Genomic DNA, 22,218 nt, shown 5'->3' on the forward strand with positions numbered 1-22,218 from the left:
GTATGCTGTGTACTGTCCGCTCCCGTGGAACGGTGAACCAATGTGTTTGGTGTTGATATTCTCCGGCAGTAGATTGATTGCGTCATCCCAGCAAGGACGCACTGAGATTATCAGTAGAGCAGCTACATAACTGACAATCATGGCAATGTACTGGAGATAAAACACATCATTGCGCTTTAAATCTTTGCATGAGTTACTTTGCTGGGATCGGCGTACACCTGATGTTTTAGATAAAATAACAGCATTCGTATGAGAAGCGGCACCTGCCACACCACCCTCCCTTCCGTCTGCCATTTTCCTTTCCCTTCGTTTTTTTGTTGTCAAATAATCTTTTTTAAATGTACTAAGTAAATTATTAAAAGCATTAAAATGTGGATGTTTCCCACTTATTTACACAACCTACTCCACACTTGCAAAGTGAAAGTTTACTTTCATGCATTTTCTACATACAACAGGTTTAGCTCCATTTTACTTTTATATTTTAGTCATTTAGCAGACGCACTTATCCAGAGCGACTTACAGTAGTGAGTGTATACATTTTCATACTCTGGTGAATCTCTCCAGGATTTCGCATGATTTTTTTTATATTTGCGGATAAATATGCTAGATTTTACTCCACACTTGCAAAGTGAAAGTTTATAGAAAAGTTCTGAAACTAAGTAGTAAACAGAAGAAAAGCAGAATTGAGTCCAATTATAATGTGAAAAATTTTAATGGTCTATGGTTCAATATAATTTCTGAAGTTCTGATGAATAATTAATATTGTTCCTCCTCTTCCTTCTGGCAGGCGCAGCAGCACACTGCCCTCCAAAGCCTGCAGAAAAATCGCCTGACTGCTCCTTTCCTAGCTCTGCATGGAACATCCAGTGTCACGTCCTTGGTGACGTGTGGGGTGACATCCGGGATGACCACATCAACATCCTCTGAAAAGGGGAAAAGGAGGAACATAATGTAAACAAATGCAAACCGTAGCTTCTAAACACTGGCCAGTTGAAAGGTTCTACTAAGATGTCATGACAAACGGCACCTGTCAGAATGCTCACTAAGTGTTACTCACCTGCTTGGATGTCAGCTGGCAGAGTGGTGAAGACGGCCATCGTGAGAGTCCTTTCTTCAGGTGTGATGTCCACAACCTCCAAGAGGGAAGAGATGGGCTCTGCCTCTGTATTAGTGGGGATGTCCACAACATTCAGGTGGCAACAAGCCGGGTCTGCCTCTGTTTTGGGGGTGATGTCCACAATATCTAGTTGGGAAGAACCCGGGTCTGCCTCTGTGTTACGGCTGATGTTCACATCCTCCAGGTGGGACGAACCCGGGTCTGCCTCTGTGTTACGGCTGATGTTCACATCCTCCAGGTGGGACGAACCCAGGTCTGCCTCTGTGTTACGGCTGATGTTCACATCCTCCAGGTGGGACGAACCCGGGTCTGCCTCTGTTTTTTGGGTGATGTCTTGAACCTCCAGGTGGGAAGATGCCGGGTCTGCCTCTGTTTTGGGGGTGATGTCCACAATATCTAGTTGGGAAGAACCCGGGTCTGCCTCTGTGTTAACGGTGATATTCACAACCTCCAGGTGGGAACAAGCCGGGTCTGCCTCTGTTTTTGGGGTGATGTCCACAACCTCCAGGTGGGAAGATGCCAGGTCTGTGTTATGGGTGACAATAACAATCCTGATGAGCTCTACTACTACAAGGCACCAAGATGTCATCAAAACAGGCATCTGTCAGAGTGCTCTCTATCATTGCTACTCACCTGCTTGGATGTCAGCTGGTTGTGTGGTGGAGACGGCCACCAGGAGGACAGGGGGGACTGGTAGGGTGGCTGCAGGGGGCTGGAAGCAGCTCTGCACCTCGTCCGCCACAAAGGCACAGACAGAGCTCATATAAAAAGGGCTCTGCAGGTCATCCGTGGAGAAGGACTGACTGATTCTCCCGAGGATCGACCGCACAGAGTCAAAAGCAGCAGCCCGGGAGAAAGGGATGTGATGTGAAGGGTCCTTTAACATGTAGGAGAGCTTCTGCACTACGGCCGCCACCATGCCCACGGCCATCCCGCTTATTAGGATTGGGTGCTCTGAATGGCCTTCCTCTGGCTGAAGCCACAGGGCCAGGAGGAGCCTGGGCACCACCTCCACCACCACCTGAGATGGGCTGGGTTGCTACGGGCCTCATTGGACTGCTCGCCCAGAATGCTCCTCACAGCTCTCTCCACGATGCTGTGGGCTTTAGGATCGCTGAAATCAACAAAAAGGAGAAGACAAAGCTAAACGATGTGCAATGTGCTCACAGAGAACACTGTCTTAGTCTGTTTCTGCGTAGTTCCAGATGTGTAGATAAATGGATCAAGTCATATGCAGGGCAGTACATGGAACTCACATGTCAGCTGGCGAGGTGGAGTGCATGGAGCGGCGGAGCTTGCAGAAAGCCTCGTGCTCTATGTCCATCATTTTTAGGCAAGTGTTTACTGCCCAGGCCTGCAGTATGAAACAGGAAGTCCCATTAGTGTAGTTTCACAACAGATCTATCCTGCTGTGCTAACTCGTTGTTGAAAGGCTAGTAAAGAGCTCACTAACTTGTAGTATGTCTCTAACTCTCATTCTCTTACCAGCCGAGCGAGGTCGTTTCCCTCCTCCAGGGTTTCCTTCCACACCCTTCAAATAAAACACAGAGCAATTCAACTTTCCTGGCTTGTGATTTTTCTGTTGTTTATTTTACCCACACCTCCTTAGTGCTGCTGGTGGCAGGGAATGGCAGTGAAGGTGAGTGCTGACGTGGTGCTCACCTCTCCCTAAGGGATTTTTTGCCCTGAGACACCAGCCAGTTGCTCATGTGCTCCGTGGTGACATGGGGCGGGACCTGGCCTTGACTCTGGAGCAGCAGATAATGGACCATGAGCTTCTTCTGCAAGATGAGGTAAGGTGTGAGACCATGCCACGAAATACCATATCATGTGCTTTCAGAAGGGCCTCTCGCAACATTTCACAACTACTCATGCCTGACAATTTGCAAGTGATATTAAGAACTCTTATGACCAACTTCTCTAAACTGTCTTGAAAGACAACTCTCTTTCTGTTTATGTTTTTGTGGGATGAATCTTACCTGTTTGTTGTAATATGTTTCCTCCCAGCAGGCCTGCAGAGTCTGAAAATAAAGGCTGCTTCTACAGAATTCCTTTGAAGATAATGAAAATAATGATGCTTTGTTATGCACATTATGCACAGGCATTTACACTATGCTAAAATTAATTTCTCCTAAGATTACCTTTGTGGGACCATAAGTGAACTCCGGAATGCACCAAACCCTATCCATGGTAAGATGGGGAAGAAATACAGCACTATAGATATACGGGATGCTCTAGAGATAACAAGAATGACTTAAAGTCGCGAATGATCAATGACTGTGGAGTCGTCCAATATGCTGCACTTAGAATTGAGTTGCAGGCGATGTTTTGCGCGAAATAGAATGTTTACATTCTATTGCCATGGAGAAATGGAATGTGTAGAACCTGTATAATTGGGTATGCTTCTATGTCTTTATTTCGTGAAAGATTAAGCTCTTTATTATGTCATAATGTGTATATGAGGACGTAGGAGCCCGTCCCGATTCATGACGTGATTATCCAGGTGCATGTTGCTTAGACCTACCAATCCAACCTTGGTTTACAAGTTAAATACATTGTTTATATGTGCCTATACAAATCTATTGACCACATCCATTTAAAAAAATGATTGTCAATTGAAAATGTGGTAGTTGTGTTATCCTGTTGTGCGCCTTGAGTGTCAGTCCCCTTAAGCACATTATTCCAATATTTCCGAGCTCTGAATTGACACAATGAACACTTTTGCAAAGATATTCGGTTACAAATAAGAGTATGAATGACAATAAACGTATGACTTGGATTGTATGCATAATAGTGTAGTAAACAATATCGCTCAGCGTGGGAACTTTTGGTGTTGGGAAAGTATCCGTTATAAGTGTCCATGGCACGTATCACTTCGTTGTCTTGTTGGTAATACTAAAAATGCATGACAGTCCGCATTGTAATGGTCTAACAGTTGTTTTTCATTTTGTTTCTCACATTAAACAGACATCTGAGAACGGAATTGTTTACAGATGTACCTTTGATGCACAGTCACACTAAAGCTGTACAGTGTAGTTTGAATAGTCAGTTTCAATTTTTTGCAGATGTATTCCCTATTATTTACAATTCGAAAGATGTAACATTTGAAATGAATGTGGCAGAACAGTTTAGCATAGAGTTCCTGTGGGAATCTTCTCCTTCAGTCTTTTTGCCTCCTAGGCCTCGTTTCTCATTACATGGGATTTCCCCAGTGCCAACTTCACATGAGATGGCCGCTGTTTACTGTCATGTGGTGCTGGATGACAGATATCACTATGCCGATATCGCTGCTGTCCATGGTCCTGAAATATACAATCTAGTCTATTTGCATATGTACGACCATCCAAACTTGACCCCTCAGACATACACACACATTCATGCTAATCTCTCACACGCTTTTGAACATTGCACAACCTGCAACAAGACACTGAAAGAGCATGTTATTCCAAGAGTGTTTGTGTTTGAATGAAGACCCGAAGAATGAAATCAATGTGTGGATGTTGATTGGACAATGTATATGTGCTTTGCAGAAGCCATTTTTTTTTTGCATTCCCTGTAGCGTGTATTTTACTTTATTTTACAGAATGAAGATTTGGCCTGAGAAACTATGCCGATTATAGCATGATAGCAATTTTTTTTTTTAAATAAGGCAATGTTTATATGACCCCCTTTCAAAGAGTTGCTCATTTATCACTTTCTTGCAGATATACAGTGCCTTCAGAAAGTGTTCATACCCCTTAACTTATTCCGCATTTTGTTTTCTTACTGCCTGAATTCCAAATGGATTAAATTATAGTTTTTTTATCATCTCACCCAGCTACAGACAATACCCCATAATGACAAAGTGAAAAGGTTTTTTCTCAAATGTATTGAAAATGAAATACAGAAATATCTAATTTACATAAGTATTCACAATACACGTTAGAATCACTTTTGGCAGCGATTAAAGCCGACAGAAACTTTCAACCAGTTCTCCCCATTAAGCAGCGAGTCGGAGTCTGAGGCCGAGCCTTCTCTGGTCTCTACTCCTCCCGTTACGGGGTCTGAGCTTTCTCAGGTCTCTACTCCTCCCGTTACGGGGTCTGAGACGCCGAAGGCTCCCAGCATTAGCTCTGACAAATTGAAAACCCTAGTCATTGGCGACTCCATTCTCCATTACCTGTAGTATTAGACTTAAAACGAATCATCCAGCGATCATACGCTGTTTACCAGGGGGGCAGGGCTACCGATGCTGTTTGGGGTTTTAGGCTGGGTTTCTGTGCAGCACTTTGAGATATCAGCTGATGTAAGAAGGACTAAATAAATACATTTGATTTGATTTGATTTTGCCAAGGAAAGTGAAAAGGACTGAGGGAATGTAAAATGGAAAATACATGGAAATACATGGAAAAGCAAATGGAAGAACCTCAAAGAACATTGCATTTTCAAGATCATGCAACATCAAACATAACATGAAAATGCATCTTATATTCCTGCCCTGACAGAAAAACCACATGATTTCAACTTACATTTTATGTGAAGAATACATGAAAACATGTTTTTGGAACACTTCCCGTGTTCACATGTGAAATTGATGTGGTTTTTGCGTATCTGACTGGATAGGATGGGTGATTCAGCAGAGGACAGAGCGAAGCTGACCAGCCAACAGGAACTGTGTGTCCCTGACAAGCAGGCCACCAAACGCCCTGCAGTTCCACACTCAAGGTTCTTAATTATGCTTTAAAATGCACATGTACGATTGTGCTTGTGTAATGGGTTGAAAACAAAGTCACTAAAAACGGACACTCTTTTATTATTTATTTCCCCCCCAATTTGTTTATGTATTTGTCTTAATTAATCTAAATTGTATTTTCTACATACTTTAGCGTTAGCAGTCCATCAGGCCAATAGATGGCGCTGTTGCACTGTTGTAGCAGGAGAAACAGCAAGTTCTGGCCAAGCGCTCACCATTCTGCTGAATAAGGATCAGAACTTACTGAGCTAAACTGGGGTCTGTTCTTTTTACTATTACAGGTATGTAACAGAACTTCCAAACGTTCAAATATATACACAATATGTAATAACATGCTATTTAACAACTCTGTCAAGGTATTATCACGTTAGGAAAGGTTTTGTTTTGGCTTTGTGTCGAACTGAGTGAGAGAAGAACGTGATTTACATTGAGTGAGAGTATATGTTAGCTTGATGCTAGCTGAGGTAAAAAACGATTTACGAGTCACAGAGACTATGTTACTGAGTAGCTTACTTGTACTGGATTTTGTCTAGGAGATTTTTTATAAAGAATCCATTTGTTAGGGATTTCTGAGTTGGTTTTACATGTTATTGTTTTTTTTGTGTAAAATTGTGCTCACTAGCTGGTAAACTGGCCGAGCACGCTCAGTCTGGTGGACTTTAGTGCATACAGTGAGAGAGAGACGATTTTCTGGAGGTGCCACTATCTTAAAGCTGAATGTATTGTTGTCAGTTTTCTATAGAGGTAGCGGTATATAGAAAAACATTCAGTTATGTTTTCATATATAGGTGTTTCTATTGTATGAATGTGAAATACATTGTGGTTTTCATGTGAAACCATACACTAAGACAGGGTTATTTGTGGAACATTTTTGAGTTGTGCTTTAGGTAAAGTGCATTATGTTGTGTAATTTAAAATGTGCACTTGTTTGATGTGAATATTTTCAAAGTACTAACAAGAAAATAGACAATTGAACAAGAGGAAAAAAACATTCTTCAGAATAAAGAAAGCGCCAGAACTTTGCAGACGTAAACTTGTGTCCGTTCTTTTTACTTTTGCAGGCCACCTCAGCTACACATGCACTCTGTCTGCACACGCATCCACGCATGCACATACACACGGACAAACACACACTAATGTTCTGTCTCTTGTGTTTGTCAGCAGTTCATTGTGGCCCTGTCGTTCGCCTCCTTCACCAAAGCTCTGTCAGGGACCTACATGAAGTGTGCCATCACTCAGAGAGACACTTTGACCTGTCCAGCTCTCTCATCAGGACTCATAGACTGCAGCTTTGAGATGGGTATCAACAATAACATTGAGTTGCTTGAGAATTCATGTAGTAAAAAACTAGATACAGACGACAGTATGATCCGTTTTTCTTGTGGTTCAGAGTCTGCTCTCAATACTGTCCAGTTTTCTAGTTGTTCCTATTAACTGATTGACTGGCGTTTGTCCATGACTCTACTGTCAAAGCCCCTAACATTGTTTTATGTGCTGCTATGTTGTTGCAGCCTAGTATCCAAACTGATATGTCCATTTTTAGTAAAAAATAAAAATAAGCGCATGGGTGCAGTTTCTTGTCCTCCTCGTTCCGCTGTGAAAGGACCGCACCAGCTCCGGTGTCCGAGGCGTCCACCTCTACCACAAAGGGACGAGTAGGATCAGGATGAACGAGGATGGGTCCGGAGTTGAAACGTCCTTGAGCTCTATGAATGCCCTGTCAGCCTCGAGATTCCAGCAAAAACCTGCTTGAGTGAGGTGGGACAGGGCCGAATGTGTTCCGGAAGGGTTTTTGGAGAAGATCAGGATGTCGTCGAGGTAAACAAAGACGAACACATTCAACATATCCCTAAGAGTGTCATTGATCAATGCTTGAAAGAATGCCGGTGAGTTCGATATTCCGAAGGTCATGACTAAATACTCAGTGACCACTAGGGGTGTTAAAAGCAGTTTTCCACTCATCTCCCTCCCTGATTCTCACCAGATTTAAAGCGTTGCGGAGGTCCAGTTTGGTGAAGAATTGGGCTCCTAGGGCCAACTCCAAGGTGGCGGACATCGGGTAGGGGGTAACGATTCTTGATCGTAATCCTTTTCAGCCCTCTGTAATCGATGCAAGGACTGAGGTTTGGGTCAGAGACAGAGAGACAAGGGATGCGTTTAGACAGGCAGCCCAATTATGATATTTTTTCCACTAATTGATCTTTTGACCAATCACATTACATATTTTCGCATCAGCTCTTTTTCAGAGCATATCTGATTGGTCAAAATACCAATTACTCAAAAAACTACTGAATTGGGCTGCCTGTCTTAACGAAGCCATAGAAACATGGACATGCTCCAACTGAAATGTTCCATCCTGTCAGTATTGATGTTGAATGGCATTAAATTCTATTTTTTTTGTTTTCTCCCATCCCCTGTAGGTTGTTGAACATGAGTGGAAATGAAACTCCAGCACACTGGCAGCACTAAAGACGTGTGAGTATAACTTTTCCAGGTGAGGTGAACCTGCCTGTGGGTGCGGTGGGGATATTCCTGGGAGGTCTACTGATGAAGAGGTATAAGCTTGGCGTTGTGTCTGGAACCCAGCTGTCTTTCGTCACCTCCTTCATGGCCTACCACCTCCTCCTTCTGCAGTCTGGCACTAAGTGTGACAACGTTAAGGTGGCTGGTCTGACCGTGTCCTACAACGGGTAAATATGACATCTGATTGGTTGGTTGGTTGGTTGGGGGGTGTGTGGGTTGATAAAAACAAAAGTTTTGATCAGTGGAATATGAGGGAGAGTTAGACCAAAACACACATGGGCCTCTTCCTGGGCTCCCTCTTGTGGGAATATACAGTATGGTTGTTACTGAGCCAGGATTCCTGGCTGTTTTGTCACTGTGCCTATGTCAATGATAGTTCAGACACAATTATTTAAACATCATTATTACCAGCCATTTTCTCTGTCCCCCAGGTCCCCTGGTGTACGATGGCAGCCTGTTGTCAGAGTGTAACAGAGACTGCTCCTGCTTGGCTGGGGAGTGGGACCCTGTGTGTTCAGACAATGGCATCACCTACACCTCCCCCTGCCTCGCAGGCTGCTCCAGCTTTACAGGTTACGGCAAGAACACGGTACCAATACTATTAATGTACTGAGTGTACAACACATTCACAGGGATGCTGGCCCATGTTGACTCCAATGCTTCCCACAGTTGTGTCAAATTGTCTTTTGAGTGGTGAACCATTCTTCATACACACGGGAAACTGTTGAGCGTAAAAAACCCAGCAGCATTGCAGTTCTTGACACAAACTGGTACCCCTGGCACATACAACCATGCCCCGTTGAAAGGCATGTAAATATTTTGTCTTGCCCATTCACCCTTTAAATGGCACACATACACAATCCATGTCTCAATTGTCTCAAGCCTTACAATATTTTTTTAAACCTTTCTCCTCCTCTTTATCTATACTTATTTAAGTGGATTTAACTAGTGACATCCATAAGGGATTATAGCGTTAACCTGGATTCACCTGGTCAGCATATGTCATGGAAAGAGCAGGTGATCTAATATTTTAACACTCAGTGTAACTCATTGGCACTGACATAAGTTATTTTCAACCATGAACTGGGGCCTTGTTGAGGCCTTATCTAAGTAAGTAATTGCTGATTGACAATAAAGTATTATTTTGATGTATGGAAAAAATATGGTATGCAATTCCTATGTAGAGAAGGTTCTCTCTGGTAGTTGTTCAATATGATTTCAACTTTTACAGGGCACTCTTTTTTACTTTTCTTTATTAACAAATATCATCAAACAAAGAGGAATAGTCACATGCAAACAAGCGTACTAACAAACTATTTACATTGCCAGGAATCCTAAACAAACAAATCATATTCCTTAAGACTACAAGTTTAATTGCCTTTTTGTTTTTCATTTAGTTAGTGATGCCATATTGTTTAAACTCATTTATAAAGTGAAAAAAGTTAGGTTTTGAATTAGGCCATTGGCATTTGTGAATATGAAATGTACCTAGTATTATAGCAGTTGAATTAAATATGCTACATCTTATCTCGTCAGAATTTCTGAAATAAATCATTATATCAAAACCATTAAATAGTACAACCGGCCCAATTTATTTTGTAACAAAATTCTGTATGTCAATCCAAAACATTCTGCTATAAATACAGGTAAAAAACAAATGCAAAATGGTCTCCTTTTCCATTCCACAGAAATCACAGTTATATTCAATATTCAGCTTGTGTCACGCCCTGTACCATAGAGAGCCCTCGGGTTCTCTATGGTGTTTTAGGTCAGGGCGTGACTAGGGGGGTTTCTAGGTATTATATTTCTATGTTGGTGTGTGTATATGGTTCCCAATTGGAGGCAGCTGATAATCGTTACCTCTTCATGGGGATCATACTTAGTGTGTCCTTTTTGTCCCACCTGCGATGTGGGATATTGTTTTGTGTGAGTGCCTATGTGCGCTACGTGTTTCACGATCGTTATAGCTTTGTTGTTTTGGAAGTTTCACTATTATTAAAATGTGGAACTCTACTCACGCTGCGCCTTGGTCTAATTATTCATACGACGGTCGTGACAGCTTGAATCTTTCCAAAACATGTTTCACAGGATAAATTCTATGTAACATTTCAAATGAAACTTCCTTTACTTTGTTACTGATACAATATTTGTTAGCAATTTTCCATGCTTTCCCCCATTGTATATCACCATAGATATCTGACCAAAAGAATCTTGCTGAGAGAATTGTAGTATCATAAACAATATTCCTAATCTGTTTATTACTACATTTATTTTACATTTACATTTTAGTCATCTTATCCAGAGCGACTTACAGTAGTGAATGCATACATTTCATTTCATACATTTTTTATTTATTTTTTCTGTGCTGGCCCCCCGTGGGAATCGAACCAACAACCCTGGTGTTGCAAACACCATGCTCTACCAATACCAATGCCAATGAATATATTTTCATGTAAATCTGTTACATCAACCACAGAGGAATTTAAAGGAGACAACCCCCCCCTTGGAATCGCATCAAAAACAATTGCATATTCTTTTGGGGTAATTGGAATTTTAAACTTATCAAGAAATTCCCCATATGAGAGTAGATATCCATCCTTATTCAGTAACTGACCAACTAAATAATTGTATTCTCAAACCAGTTATAAAAAATACTTATTTTTAAATCATATATCTTTGTTCCATAAAAAGTATTTGTGTTTATACGCTAACATCCAATCTAGAATTGTCTGCTTATGGAATTTGGCCAACTTTACTGGGATTTTATCAATATCAAAATTACATCGAAGCAAAATTCTAAACCACCAACAGAGTCAAATAAATACTTAGGGAAAACATTCCAAATACTGTTCTGGTTCTTAACATACTTCAGAATCCATTTTTTTTTAACATTTATTTTACATTGATTTTAAAAGTATTATTTGGAGTATTGAAATCTAAAACCTCAAGACCTTGTTCTTGGGTATTAGTGAGAATATATTTTCGTAGATAGTGAGGCTTGTTCCTCCAAATAAAATGATAAAGAATCTTATCTAAGTCCTCTACAATTTTAGGGGGTAAGCCAAGTGATAACGAGACATAAACCAATATGGATAACCCTTCAGCTTTGGAAAATAAAACCCAACCGTATAACGAAATATCTCTCATCACCAGAAGTTCAATTTCTTCTTTGTTTTCTCAATAATGGAGGTTAAAGTTCAATTCACTCCTTTGTTTTTCATCCTTGGATATAACAATTCAAGATAAGTAACCTTATCTTTAATTGGGATACCATATACTTCCTGTAAAAAACAATCCTTGAGTGGAAATAAGACTAACTTATTGATATTAATTTTCAAACCCGAAACTAAGGAAAATTCTTCAATACAGGAAACTGCTTTAGAAACCTCATTCCTGTCTCTTAAAAATATGGTGGTATCATCAGCCAGTTGACATAGTTTAAATTCCTTGCCAAGTGCTGAAACACCATAAATTCCCTTTTTTGATATGAAAGGCCATAATTTGAGTAACCAATAAAAATACAAATGGACTAATTGGGCCTAATGCCACGGCCAATATCAAATCTTTGGGATCTCCCGCGAGCTAATTTTACAGAGCTTGTACAACCACTATATAAAGTTTGGACTGCTTTCAAAAAATAGTCACCAAACCCCAAAAAACATATTGCTTTGAACATAAACTCATTTTCTACAGTGTCAAAAGCTTTATAAAATCAACAAACATAAGAAAACTATCATCAAGGATGAGGTCATTATAGTCAATCATATCTAAGATCAACCTGATGTTATTACTAATGTGTCGAGCATGCATAAAACCAGATTGTTCATCAATTATATGCTAATGGGTCGCCAGTTGTCTGTATAAAGAGTATCCTTATTAGGTTTGGGAATCAAAGTAATTACACCTTGAAGCCGGTAACTCCCCTTTTTCTATTGATTCTTGAAACATAGCAAGAATGAAAGGAATCAATTTATCATTGAATGCTTTATAAAACTTGCTTATAAACCATCATTTCCAGGGGACCTATTGTCCTTAAGGCTTTTAATACAGTCTTTTATCTCAATTTCAGATAACGCATCATCACAAAAATCCCTGAAATCATTATCTATCTTCTTAGCAATGTTTGCTACATTGTCTAAGAAAAGATCCATATTGGAAGTTGGCTGGGCTGATGTATACAGATTCTGATAAAACTGGGCAACATGCTGAGAGATTTCTTTTGGATTTTCATTGGGAGCATTATTAATCATTCATTTACATATGGAAGTCTTTTCGCCTGCCTTTTTTTCTAAATTAAAGAAATATTTTGTATTTTTCTCTCCCTTTTCCATCCATTTTCGTCTTGACCTTATAAACGTTCCCCGGGCCTTTTCCTCGTAGATACAGTCTAACTGTATTTGCATGATGATAGCTCCAGTAATTCTGATTAGTTAGTTAACTTTTTTAGTATATCCATTATTCCTTATGATGTCATATTCTTTCTCTCTTGGCACGAGCAATTTCTTTCCCCATTGAAATAGCCAAAAGCCTTAATCAAATTTCATTAGCTCCCAGTAACTTCCAAACGTATTCATACACAGGCACAATTCCAGTATTTATCATTAATTCCTGCTACTTCCTTCTCTAGTAAAGTCTTGTTCATTTCCAGTAACCTTTGCTAACTTTTTTTGTTGACAAACCATGCATATTTATCTTTATTGAGATCCCTTTGTGGTCTGTTAAAATCGATGGTTCAATCGAGACTGTTTCAACCTTGTCAGCCATATCTTCAGATATCAGCCAGAAATCAATACGGGATTGTATAGATAAATCTTTAGTACTCCATGTAAACATAATCTTATCTGGGTTCTTATGTCTCCAAATATCTAGAACACCTAACCTTAGACATATATTCCTTATCTCACAAACAGAATTGCTATCCTTAGGAGGTCATCTATCTAGATTATCATGTATTAAAATCTCCACCCCATATTACTTTGGCCAATGGGAATTTAGACATAATTTGACTTATTTTCCTCTCAATGTCTCTAAATAAAATACAGTTACTTGACTTGTTATTGGAAGCATAAGTATTTACAACAATGAATTGAACATGGTTGACATCTACCAATAGTATAATCCATCTCCCTGTATTATCTGCTTCATGACTCAATATATGACCCTTAAAGTTGCCTTTTAAAATAGCGACACCTGCTGACCGATTAGTACCAAATGAAAACCAAATATCATTCCCCCATTGACACTCCCAAAACGCAGTATCTGTGGAACAGGCATGAGTTTCTTGAATGAAATAAAAGTCGGCACTCTTACCCTTACAATACAAAAGAAATAATATTTCCTTTTCAAAATATTACGGATTCCCCTGGCATTAATAGAAAAAACAGAAATGGACATTTACTATCAGTGACTATATGAAGAATATTAAACTTGTATACGTTCACACGAATCAGGGTCTCACAAAAAGAAAAGTTCTTACTAGTTGCAAATAAAAACAGTCCTTTGCACCACGCAAGTGGTTGACCTAAATTATATATATACATATTTTTATACAATAGCAAATAACATTGTACCATAGATTGGTAAAAACGAATAGCCATCAAGCTAGCTTTAAGTGTCAGTGCGAATTTCCCTGCCATAAATTTTTTTTTAGATATAAAATAAGTTTGGCTGACACAAACAATGCTCTTTCCTCAAGAAATATAAAGTTTTATCAGATGCAAATAAAACTCAGTACTGCACAACTCACTTGATAAATCCAGCAGTCAACAAACTAGGCGTCAGCGTGAATTTCCCTTCCATTACCAAAAGCCTTAGCTCCGGCAAAGTATGCACTTTTCCCTTCCTTCCTTGCTCTCTCAATCATCGGCCACAGACGATTCCGAGCTTCTCTCCATCACAGTGCGATGGAGAGAGGTTAAGCAACACTCACAGTGTGATGGAGAGAGGTAAAGCAACACACACTGTGTGATGGAGAGTGGTAAAGCAACACTCACAGTGTGTAGAGAGTGGTAAAGCAACACTCACAGTGTGTAGAGAGTGGTAAAGCAACACTCACAGTGTGATGGAGAGTGGTAAAGCAACACTCACGGTGTGATGGAGAGTGGTAAAGCAACACTCACAGTGTGATGGAGAGTGGTAAAGCAACACTCACGGTGTGATGGAGAGTGGTAAAGCAACACTCACAGTGTGGATGGAGAGTGGTAAAGCAAACACTCACAGTGTGATGGAGAGAGGTAAAGCAACACTCACAGTGTGATGGAGAGTGGTAAAGCAACACTCACAGTGTGATGGAGAGAGGTAAGCAACACTCACAGTGTGATGGAGAGTGGTAAAGCAACACTCACAGTGTGATGGAGAGTGTAAAGCAACACTCACAGTGTGATGGAGAGTGGTAAAGCAACACTCACAGTGTGATGGAGAGTGGTAAGCATCACTCACAGTGTCATGGAGAGTGGTAAAGCAACACTCACAGTATGTAGAGAGTGGTAAAGCAACACTCACGGTGTGATGGAGAGTGGTAAAGCAACACTCACAGTGTGATGGAGAGTGGTAAAGCAACACTCACAGTGTGATGGAGAGTGTTTTCTTCCATTCACCCCACTGTTGCCACCGTCAGTGACCAGAAGAAGAAACCGGAGACAATGACAGACTACAATCACACTAAGGTTTAAACAGTATCTCTACCATATACTGACACCAACTAGTATCCCCTTTATGATCTAGCCAGGTCATTACAGTATATACAGTATCTCTACCATATACAGACACCAACTAGTATCCCCTTTATGATCTAGCCAGGTCATTACAGTATATACAGTATCTCTACCACATACAGGACACCCAACTAGTATCCCCTTTATGATCTAGCCAGGTCATTACAGTATATACAGTATCTCTACATATACTGACACCAACTAGTATCCCCTTTATGATCTAGCCAGGTCATTACAGTATATACAGTATCTCTACTATATACTGACACCAACTAGTATCCCCTTTATGATCTAGCCAGGTCATTACAGTATATACAGTATCTTCTACCATATACAGACACCAACTAGTATCCCCTTTATGATCTAGCCAGGTCATTACAGTATATACAGTATCTCTACCATATACAGACACCAACTAGTATCCCTTTATGATCTAGCCAGGTCATTACAGTATATACAGTATCTCTACCATATACAGACACCAACTAGTATCCCCTTTATGATCTAGCCAGGTCATTACAGTATATACAGTATCTCTACCATATACAGACACACAACTAGTATCCCCTTTATGATCTAGCCAGGTCATTACAGTATATTACAGTATCTCTACCATATACAGACACCAACTAGTATCCCCTTTATGAATCTAGCCAGGTCATACAGTATATACAGTATCTCTACCATATACAGACCCCAACTAGTATCCCCTTTATGATCTAGCCAGGTCATTACAGTATATACAGTATCTCTACCATATACAGACACCAACTAGTATCCCCTTTATGATCTAGCCAGGTCATTACAGTATATACAGTATCTCTACCATATACAGACACCAACTAGTATCCCCTTTATGATCTAGCCAGGTCATTACAGTATATACAGTATCTCTACCATATACAGACACCAACTAGTATCCCCTTTATGATCTAGCCTGTCATTACAGTATATAAAGTATCTCTACCATATACAGACACCAACTAGTATCCCCTTTATGATCTAGCCAGGCTCATTACAGTATATACAGTATCTCTACCATATACAGACACCAACTAGTATCCCTTTATGATCTATCCAGGTCATTACAGTATATACAGTATCTCTACCATATACAGACACCAACTAGTATCCCCTTTATGATCTAGCCAGGTCATTACAGTATATGCAGTAATCTCTACCATATACAGACACCAACTAGTATCCCCTTTATGATCTAGCCAGGACATTACAGTATATACAGTATCTCTACCATATACAGACACCAACTAGTATCCCCCTTTTGATCTAGCCAGGTCATTACAGTATATACAGTATCTCTACCATATACAAGCACCAACTAGTATCCCCTTTATGATCTAGCCAGGTCATTACAGTATATACAGTATCTCTACCATATACAGACACCAACTAGTATCCCCTTTATGATCTAGCCAGGTCATTACAGTATATACAGTATCTCTACCATATACAGACACCAACTATTATCCCCTTTATGATCTAAGCCAGGTCATTACAGTATAGTACAGTAATCTCTACCATATACAGACACCACTAGTATCCCCTTTATGATCTAGCCAGGTCATTACAGTATATACAGTATCTCTACCATATACAGACACCAACTAGTATCCCCTTTATGATCTACCCAGGACATTACAGTATATACGTATCTCTACCATATACTGACCCAACTAGTATCCCCTTATGATTAGCCAGGTCATTACAGTATATACAGTATCTCTACCATATACAGACACCAACTAGTATCCCCTTTATGATCTAGCCAGGTCATTACAGTATATACAGTATCTCTACCATATACAGACCACAACTAGTATCCCTTTATGATCTAGCCAGGTCATTACAGTATATACAGTATCTCTACCATATACAGACACCAACTAGTATCCCCTTTATGATCTAGCCAGGTCATTACCGTATATACAGTATCTCTACCATATACAGACACCAACATAGTATTCCCTTTATGATCTATCCATGGTCATTACAGTATATACAGTATTCTCTACCATATACAGACACCAACTAGTATCCCCTTTATGATCTAGCCAGGTCATTACAGTATATACAGTATCCTCTACCATATACAAGACAACCAACTAGTATCCCCTTTATGATCTAGCCAGGTCATTACAGTATATACAGTATCTCTACCATATACAGACAACAACTAGTATCCCCTTTATGATCTAGCCAGGTCATTACAGTATATACAGTATCTCTACCATATACAGACACCAACTAGTATCCCCTTATGATCTAGCCAGGTCATTACAGTATATACAGTATCTCTACCATATACAGACACCAACTAGTATCCCCTTTATGATCTAGCCAGGTCATTACAGTATATACAGTATCTCTACCATATACAGACACCAACTAGTATCCCCTTTATGATCTAGCCTGGTCATTACAGTATATACAGTATCTCTACCATATACAGACACCAACTAGTATCCCCTTATGATCTAGCCAGGTCATTACAGTATATACAGTATCTCTACCATACACAGACACCAACTAGTATCCCCTTTATGATCTAGCCAGGTCATTACAGTATATACAGTATCTCTACCATACACAGACAGCAACTAGTATCCCCTTTATGATCTAGCCAGGTCATTACAGTATATACAGTATCTCTACCATATACAGACACCAACTAGTATCCCCTTATGATCTAGCCAGGTCATTACAGTAATACAGTATCTCTACCATATACAGACACCAACTAGTATCCCCTTTATGATCTAGCCAGGTCATTACAGTATATACAGTATCTCTACCATATACAGACACCAACTAGTATCCCCTTTATGATCTAGCCAGGTCATTACAGTATATACAGTATCTCTACCATATACAGACACCAACTAGTATCCCCTTTATGATCTAGCCAGGTCATTACAGTATATACAGTATCTCTACCATATACAGACACCAACTATTATCCCCTTTATGATCTATCCAGGTCATTACAGTATATACAGTTTCTCTACCATATACAGACACCAACTAGTATCCCCTTTATGATCTAGCCAGGTCAATACAGTATATACAGTATCTCTACCATATACAGACACCAACCAGTATCCCCTTTATGATCTATCCAGGTCATTACAGTATATACAGTTTCTCTACCATATACAGACACCAACTAGTATCCCCTTTATGATCTAGCCAGGTCATTACAGTATATACAGTATCTCTACCATACAGACACCAACTAGTATCCCCTTTATGATCTAGCCAGGTCATTACAGTATATACAGTATCTCTACCATATACAGACACCAACTAGTATCCCCTTTATGATCTAGCCAGGTCATTACAGTATATACAGTATCTCTACCATATACAGACACCAACTAGTATCCCCTTTATGATCTAGCCAGGTCATTACAGTATATACAGTATCTCTACCATATACAGACACCAACTAGTATCCCCTTTATGATCTAGCCAGGTCATTACAGTATATACAGTATCTCTACCATATACAGACACCAACTAGTATCCCCTTTATGATCTATCCAGGCCATTACAGTATATACAGTATAATCTACCATATACAGACACCAACTAGTATCCCCTTTATGATCTAGCCAGGTCATTACAGTATATACAGTATCTCTACCATATACAGACACCAACTAGTATCCCCTTTATGATCTAGCCAGGTCATTACAGTATATACGGTATCTCTACCATATACAGACACCAACTAGTATCCCCTTTATGATCTAGCCAGGTCATTACAGTATATACAGTATCTCTACCATATACAGACACCAACTAGTATCCCCTTTATGATCTAGCCAGGTCATTACAGTATATACAGTATCTCTACCATATACAGACACCAACTAGTATCCCCTTTATGATCTAGCCAGGTCATTACAGTATATACAGTATCTTACCATATACAGACACCAACTAGTATCCCCTTATGATCTAGCCAGGTCATTACAGTATATACAGTATCTATACCATATACAGACACCACTAGTATCCCTTATGATCTAGCCAGGTCATTACAGTATTATACAGTATATCTTACCATAATACAGACACCAACTAGTATCCCCTTTATGATCTAGCCAGGTCATTACAGTATATACAGTATCTCTACCATATACAGACACCAACTAGTATCCCTTTATGATCTAGCCAGGTCATTACAGTATATACAGTATCTCTACCATATACAGACACCAACTAGTATCCCTTTTATGATCTAGCCAGGTCATTACAGTATATACAGTATCTCTACCATATACAGACACCAACTAGTATCCCCTTTATGATCTAGCCAGGTCATTACAGTATATACAGTATCTCTACCATATACAGACACCAACTAGTATCCCCTTTATGATCTAGCCAGTCATTACAGTATATACAGTATCTCTACCCTATACAGACACCAAAACTAGTATCCCCTTTATGATCTAGCCAGGTCATTACAGTATATACAGTATCTCTACCATATACAGACAGCCTTCCATCTGACAGACACCAATTAGTATCCCCTTCTATTATGTTACATTCATATTAGATGGCAAGGACTCTGTAAAATGAGGTACTTGCTGCTGGACTGTTGCAGTGTTCTACAATGTGCTCAACATGGCTGCTATCAACACGTGTTGTACAAGCAATGCCTTGACAAGACAGTCAGCAGGAGAGATTTCATGATGGATCTGGCATGTGAGCTTTTGAGAACCACATGAAGCAGAGAAAGAAGCTACAGTCACCAAGCAGGCAGCAGGTCCTGCTCCCCTTTTCCCCCAGCACCACATCTCCAAGCAGGCAGCAGGTCTGCTCTCCCTTTTCCCCCAGGCACCACATCTCCAAGCAGGCAGCAGGTCTGCTCTCTTTTCCCCCAGGCACCACATCTCCAAGCAGGCAGCAGGTCCTGCTCTCCCTTTTCCCCCAGGCACCACATCTCCAAGCAGGCAGCAGGTCCTGCTCTCCCTTTTCCCCCAGGCACCACATCTCCAAGCAGGCAGCAGGTCCTGCTCTCCCTTTTCCCCCAGGCACCACATCTCCAAGCAGGCAGCAGGTCCTGCTCTCCCTTTTCCCCCAGGCACCACATCTCCAAGCAGGCAGCAGGTCCTGCTCTCCCTTTTCCCCCAGGCACCACATCTCCAAGCAGGCAGCAGGTCCTGTTCTCCCTTTTCCCCCAGGCACCACATCTCCAAGCAGGCAGCAGGTCCTGCTCTCCCTTTTCCCCCAGGCACCACATCTCCAAGCAGGCAGCAGGTCCTGCTCTCCCTTTCCCCCCAGGCACCACATCTCCCTCGGGGGAGAAAAGAAGACACAATGTCAAGTCGGCAGGTGCACACCGAACAAGGCCAATGAAAACCGATTTGATTTGTTTGTGGACGCGAAGCATAAAGAGAAGATGGGATTAATTCACGTGTAAAGGCGCGGTACAGTGTCTGATACAATCAACAAATTATTTTTTTAATATCTTGTCATCAATATATTTCCACAAATTTTTATTTATGAAATTCATCTTTTACAATTGTTCACTGGTGCTTTTGATTAGGAATACAGCAATCGTTTCACCAGCGGACCTGGCCATTATTATTATATAGTTTTTTGTTTCTAATTTGTCAAAAGAAACTGTAAATGGACTTTATTAATTACTATAACCTATTACTAATCAAATCTACAAATACAGTTGATCAAATGGATTCCACTGTAGTGTTTTATTGTCAGGGAAATAGGCTGTAGGACCAGACTACACCAGACCAAATGGATTCCACTGTAGTGTTTTATTGCCAGGGAAATAGGCTGTAGGACCAGACTACACCAGACCAAATGGATTCCACTGTAGTGTTTTATTGTCAGGGAAATAGGCTGTAGGACCAGACTACACCAGACCAAATGGATTCCACTGTAGTGTTTTATTGTCAGGGAAATAGGCTGTAGGACCAGACTACACCAGACCAAATGGATTCCACTGTAGTGTTTTATTGTCAGGGAAATAGGCTGTAGGACCAGACTACACCAGACCAAATGGATTCCACTGTAGTGTTTTATTGTCAGGGAAATAGGCTGTAGGACCAGACTACACCAGACCAATGGATTCCACTGTAGTGTTTTATTGTCAGGGCAATAGGCTGTAGGACCAGACTACACCAGACCAAATGGATTCCACTGTAGTGTTTTATTGTCAGGGAAATAGGCTGTAGGACCAGACTACACCAGACCAAATGGATTCCACTGTAGTGTTTTATTGTCAGGGAAATAGGCTGTATGACCAGACTACACCAGACCAAATGGATTCCACTGTAGTGTTTTATTGTCAGGGAAATAGGCTGTAGGACCAGACTACACCAGACCAAATGGATTCCACTGTAGTGTTTTATTGTCAGGGAAATAGGCTGTAGGACCAGACTACACCAGACCAAATGGATTCCACTGTAGTGTTTTATTGTCAGGGAAATAGGCTGTATGACCAGACTACACCAGACCAAATGGATTCCACTGTAGTGTTTTATTGTCAGGGAAATAGGCTGTAGGACCAGACTACACCAGACCAAATGGATTCCACTGTAGTGTTTTATTGTCAGGGAAATAGGCTGTAGGACCAGACTACACCAGACCAAATGGATTCCACTGTAGTGTTTTATTGTCAGGGAAATAGGCTGTGGGACCAGACTACACCAGACCAAATGGATTCCACTGTAGTGTTTTATTGTCAGGGAAATAGGCTGTAGGACCAGACTACACCAGACCAAATGGATTCCACTGTAGTGTTTTATTGTCAGGGAAATAGGCTGTGGGACCAGACTACACCAGACCAAATGGAATCCACTGTAGTGTTTTATTGTCAGGGCAATAGGCTGTAGGACCAGACTACACCAGACCAAATGGATTCCACTGTAGTGTTTTATTGTCAGGGAAATAGGCTGTAGGACCAGACTACACCAGACCAAATGGATTCCACTGTAGTGTTTTATTGTCAGGGCAATAGGCTGTAGGACCAGACTACACCAGACAAAATGGATTCCACTGTAGTGTTTTATTGTCAGGGAAATAGGCTGTAGGACCAGACTACACCAGACCAAATGGATTCCACTGTAGTGTTTTTATGG

General features: G+C 40.6%; 2 protein-coding genes and 1 long non-coding RNA gene across 7 annotated transcripts; 2 read left to right on the forward strand and 1 right to left on the reverse strand.

Annotated features, from left to right (window-relative positions):
* Positions 1–309: 309 nt before the first annotated feature.
* LOC115186471 (pheromone-regulated protein PRM7-like) lies at positions 310–2,048 on the reverse strand. Its single transcript, XM_029746094.1, has 3 exons — positions 1,751–2,048; positions 1,058–1,642; positions 310–923 (listed from the first exon to the last, which is right to left on the reverse strand). The coding sequence occupies exons 1-3, from the start codon at positions 2,046–2,048 to the stop codon at positions 757–759; spliced, it is 1,050 nt and encodes a 349-aa protein (XP_029601954.1). The 3' UTR covers positions 310–756.
* Positions 2,049–2,728: 680 nt separating this feature from the next.
* LOC115186334 (uncharacterized) lies at positions 2,729–4,100 on the forward strand. The gene is made up of 2 exons (XR_003875704.1): positions 2,729–2,910; positions 3,128–4,100. It is a non-coding gene; the product is annotated as an uncharacterized LOC115186334 (long non-coding RNA).
* Positions 4,101–7,121: 3,021 nt separating this feature from the next.
* On the forward strand, positions 7,122–8,894 carry LOC115186328 (solute carrier organic anion transporter family member 1C1-like). 5 transcript variants are annotated; one of them, XR_003875688.1, is made up of 5 exons: positions 7,122–7,149; positions 7,423–7,735; positions 7,834–7,908; positions 8,344–8,539; positions 8,804–8,894. XR_003875688.1 is itself a non-coding variant. In XM_029746010.1 (3 exons), exons 1-3 carry the CDS (start codon positions 7,146–7,148, stop codon positions 8,841–8,843), a joined length of 240 nt encoding a protein of 79 aa, XP_029601870.1. In that variant the 5' UTR covers positions 7,134–7,145; the 3' UTR covers positions 8,844–8,894. The 5 variants fall into 5 exon arrangements, 1 of the variants encoding a protein (XP_029601870.1); XR_003875686.1 differs by having other exon boundaries at positions 7,834–8,539; XR_003875687.1 differs by having other exon boundaries at positions 7,423–7,667; positions 7,834–8,539.
* Positions 8,895–22,218: the final 13,324 nt, after the last annotated feature.

This window comes from Salmo trutta, unplaced genomic scaffold (assembly GCF_901001165.1).
Source record: "Salmo trutta unplaced genomic scaffold, fSalTru1.1, whole genome shotgun sequence".
NCBI classification, from domain to species: Eukaryota; Metazoa; Chordata; class Actinopteri; order Salmoniformes; family Salmonidae; genus Salmo; species Salmo trutta.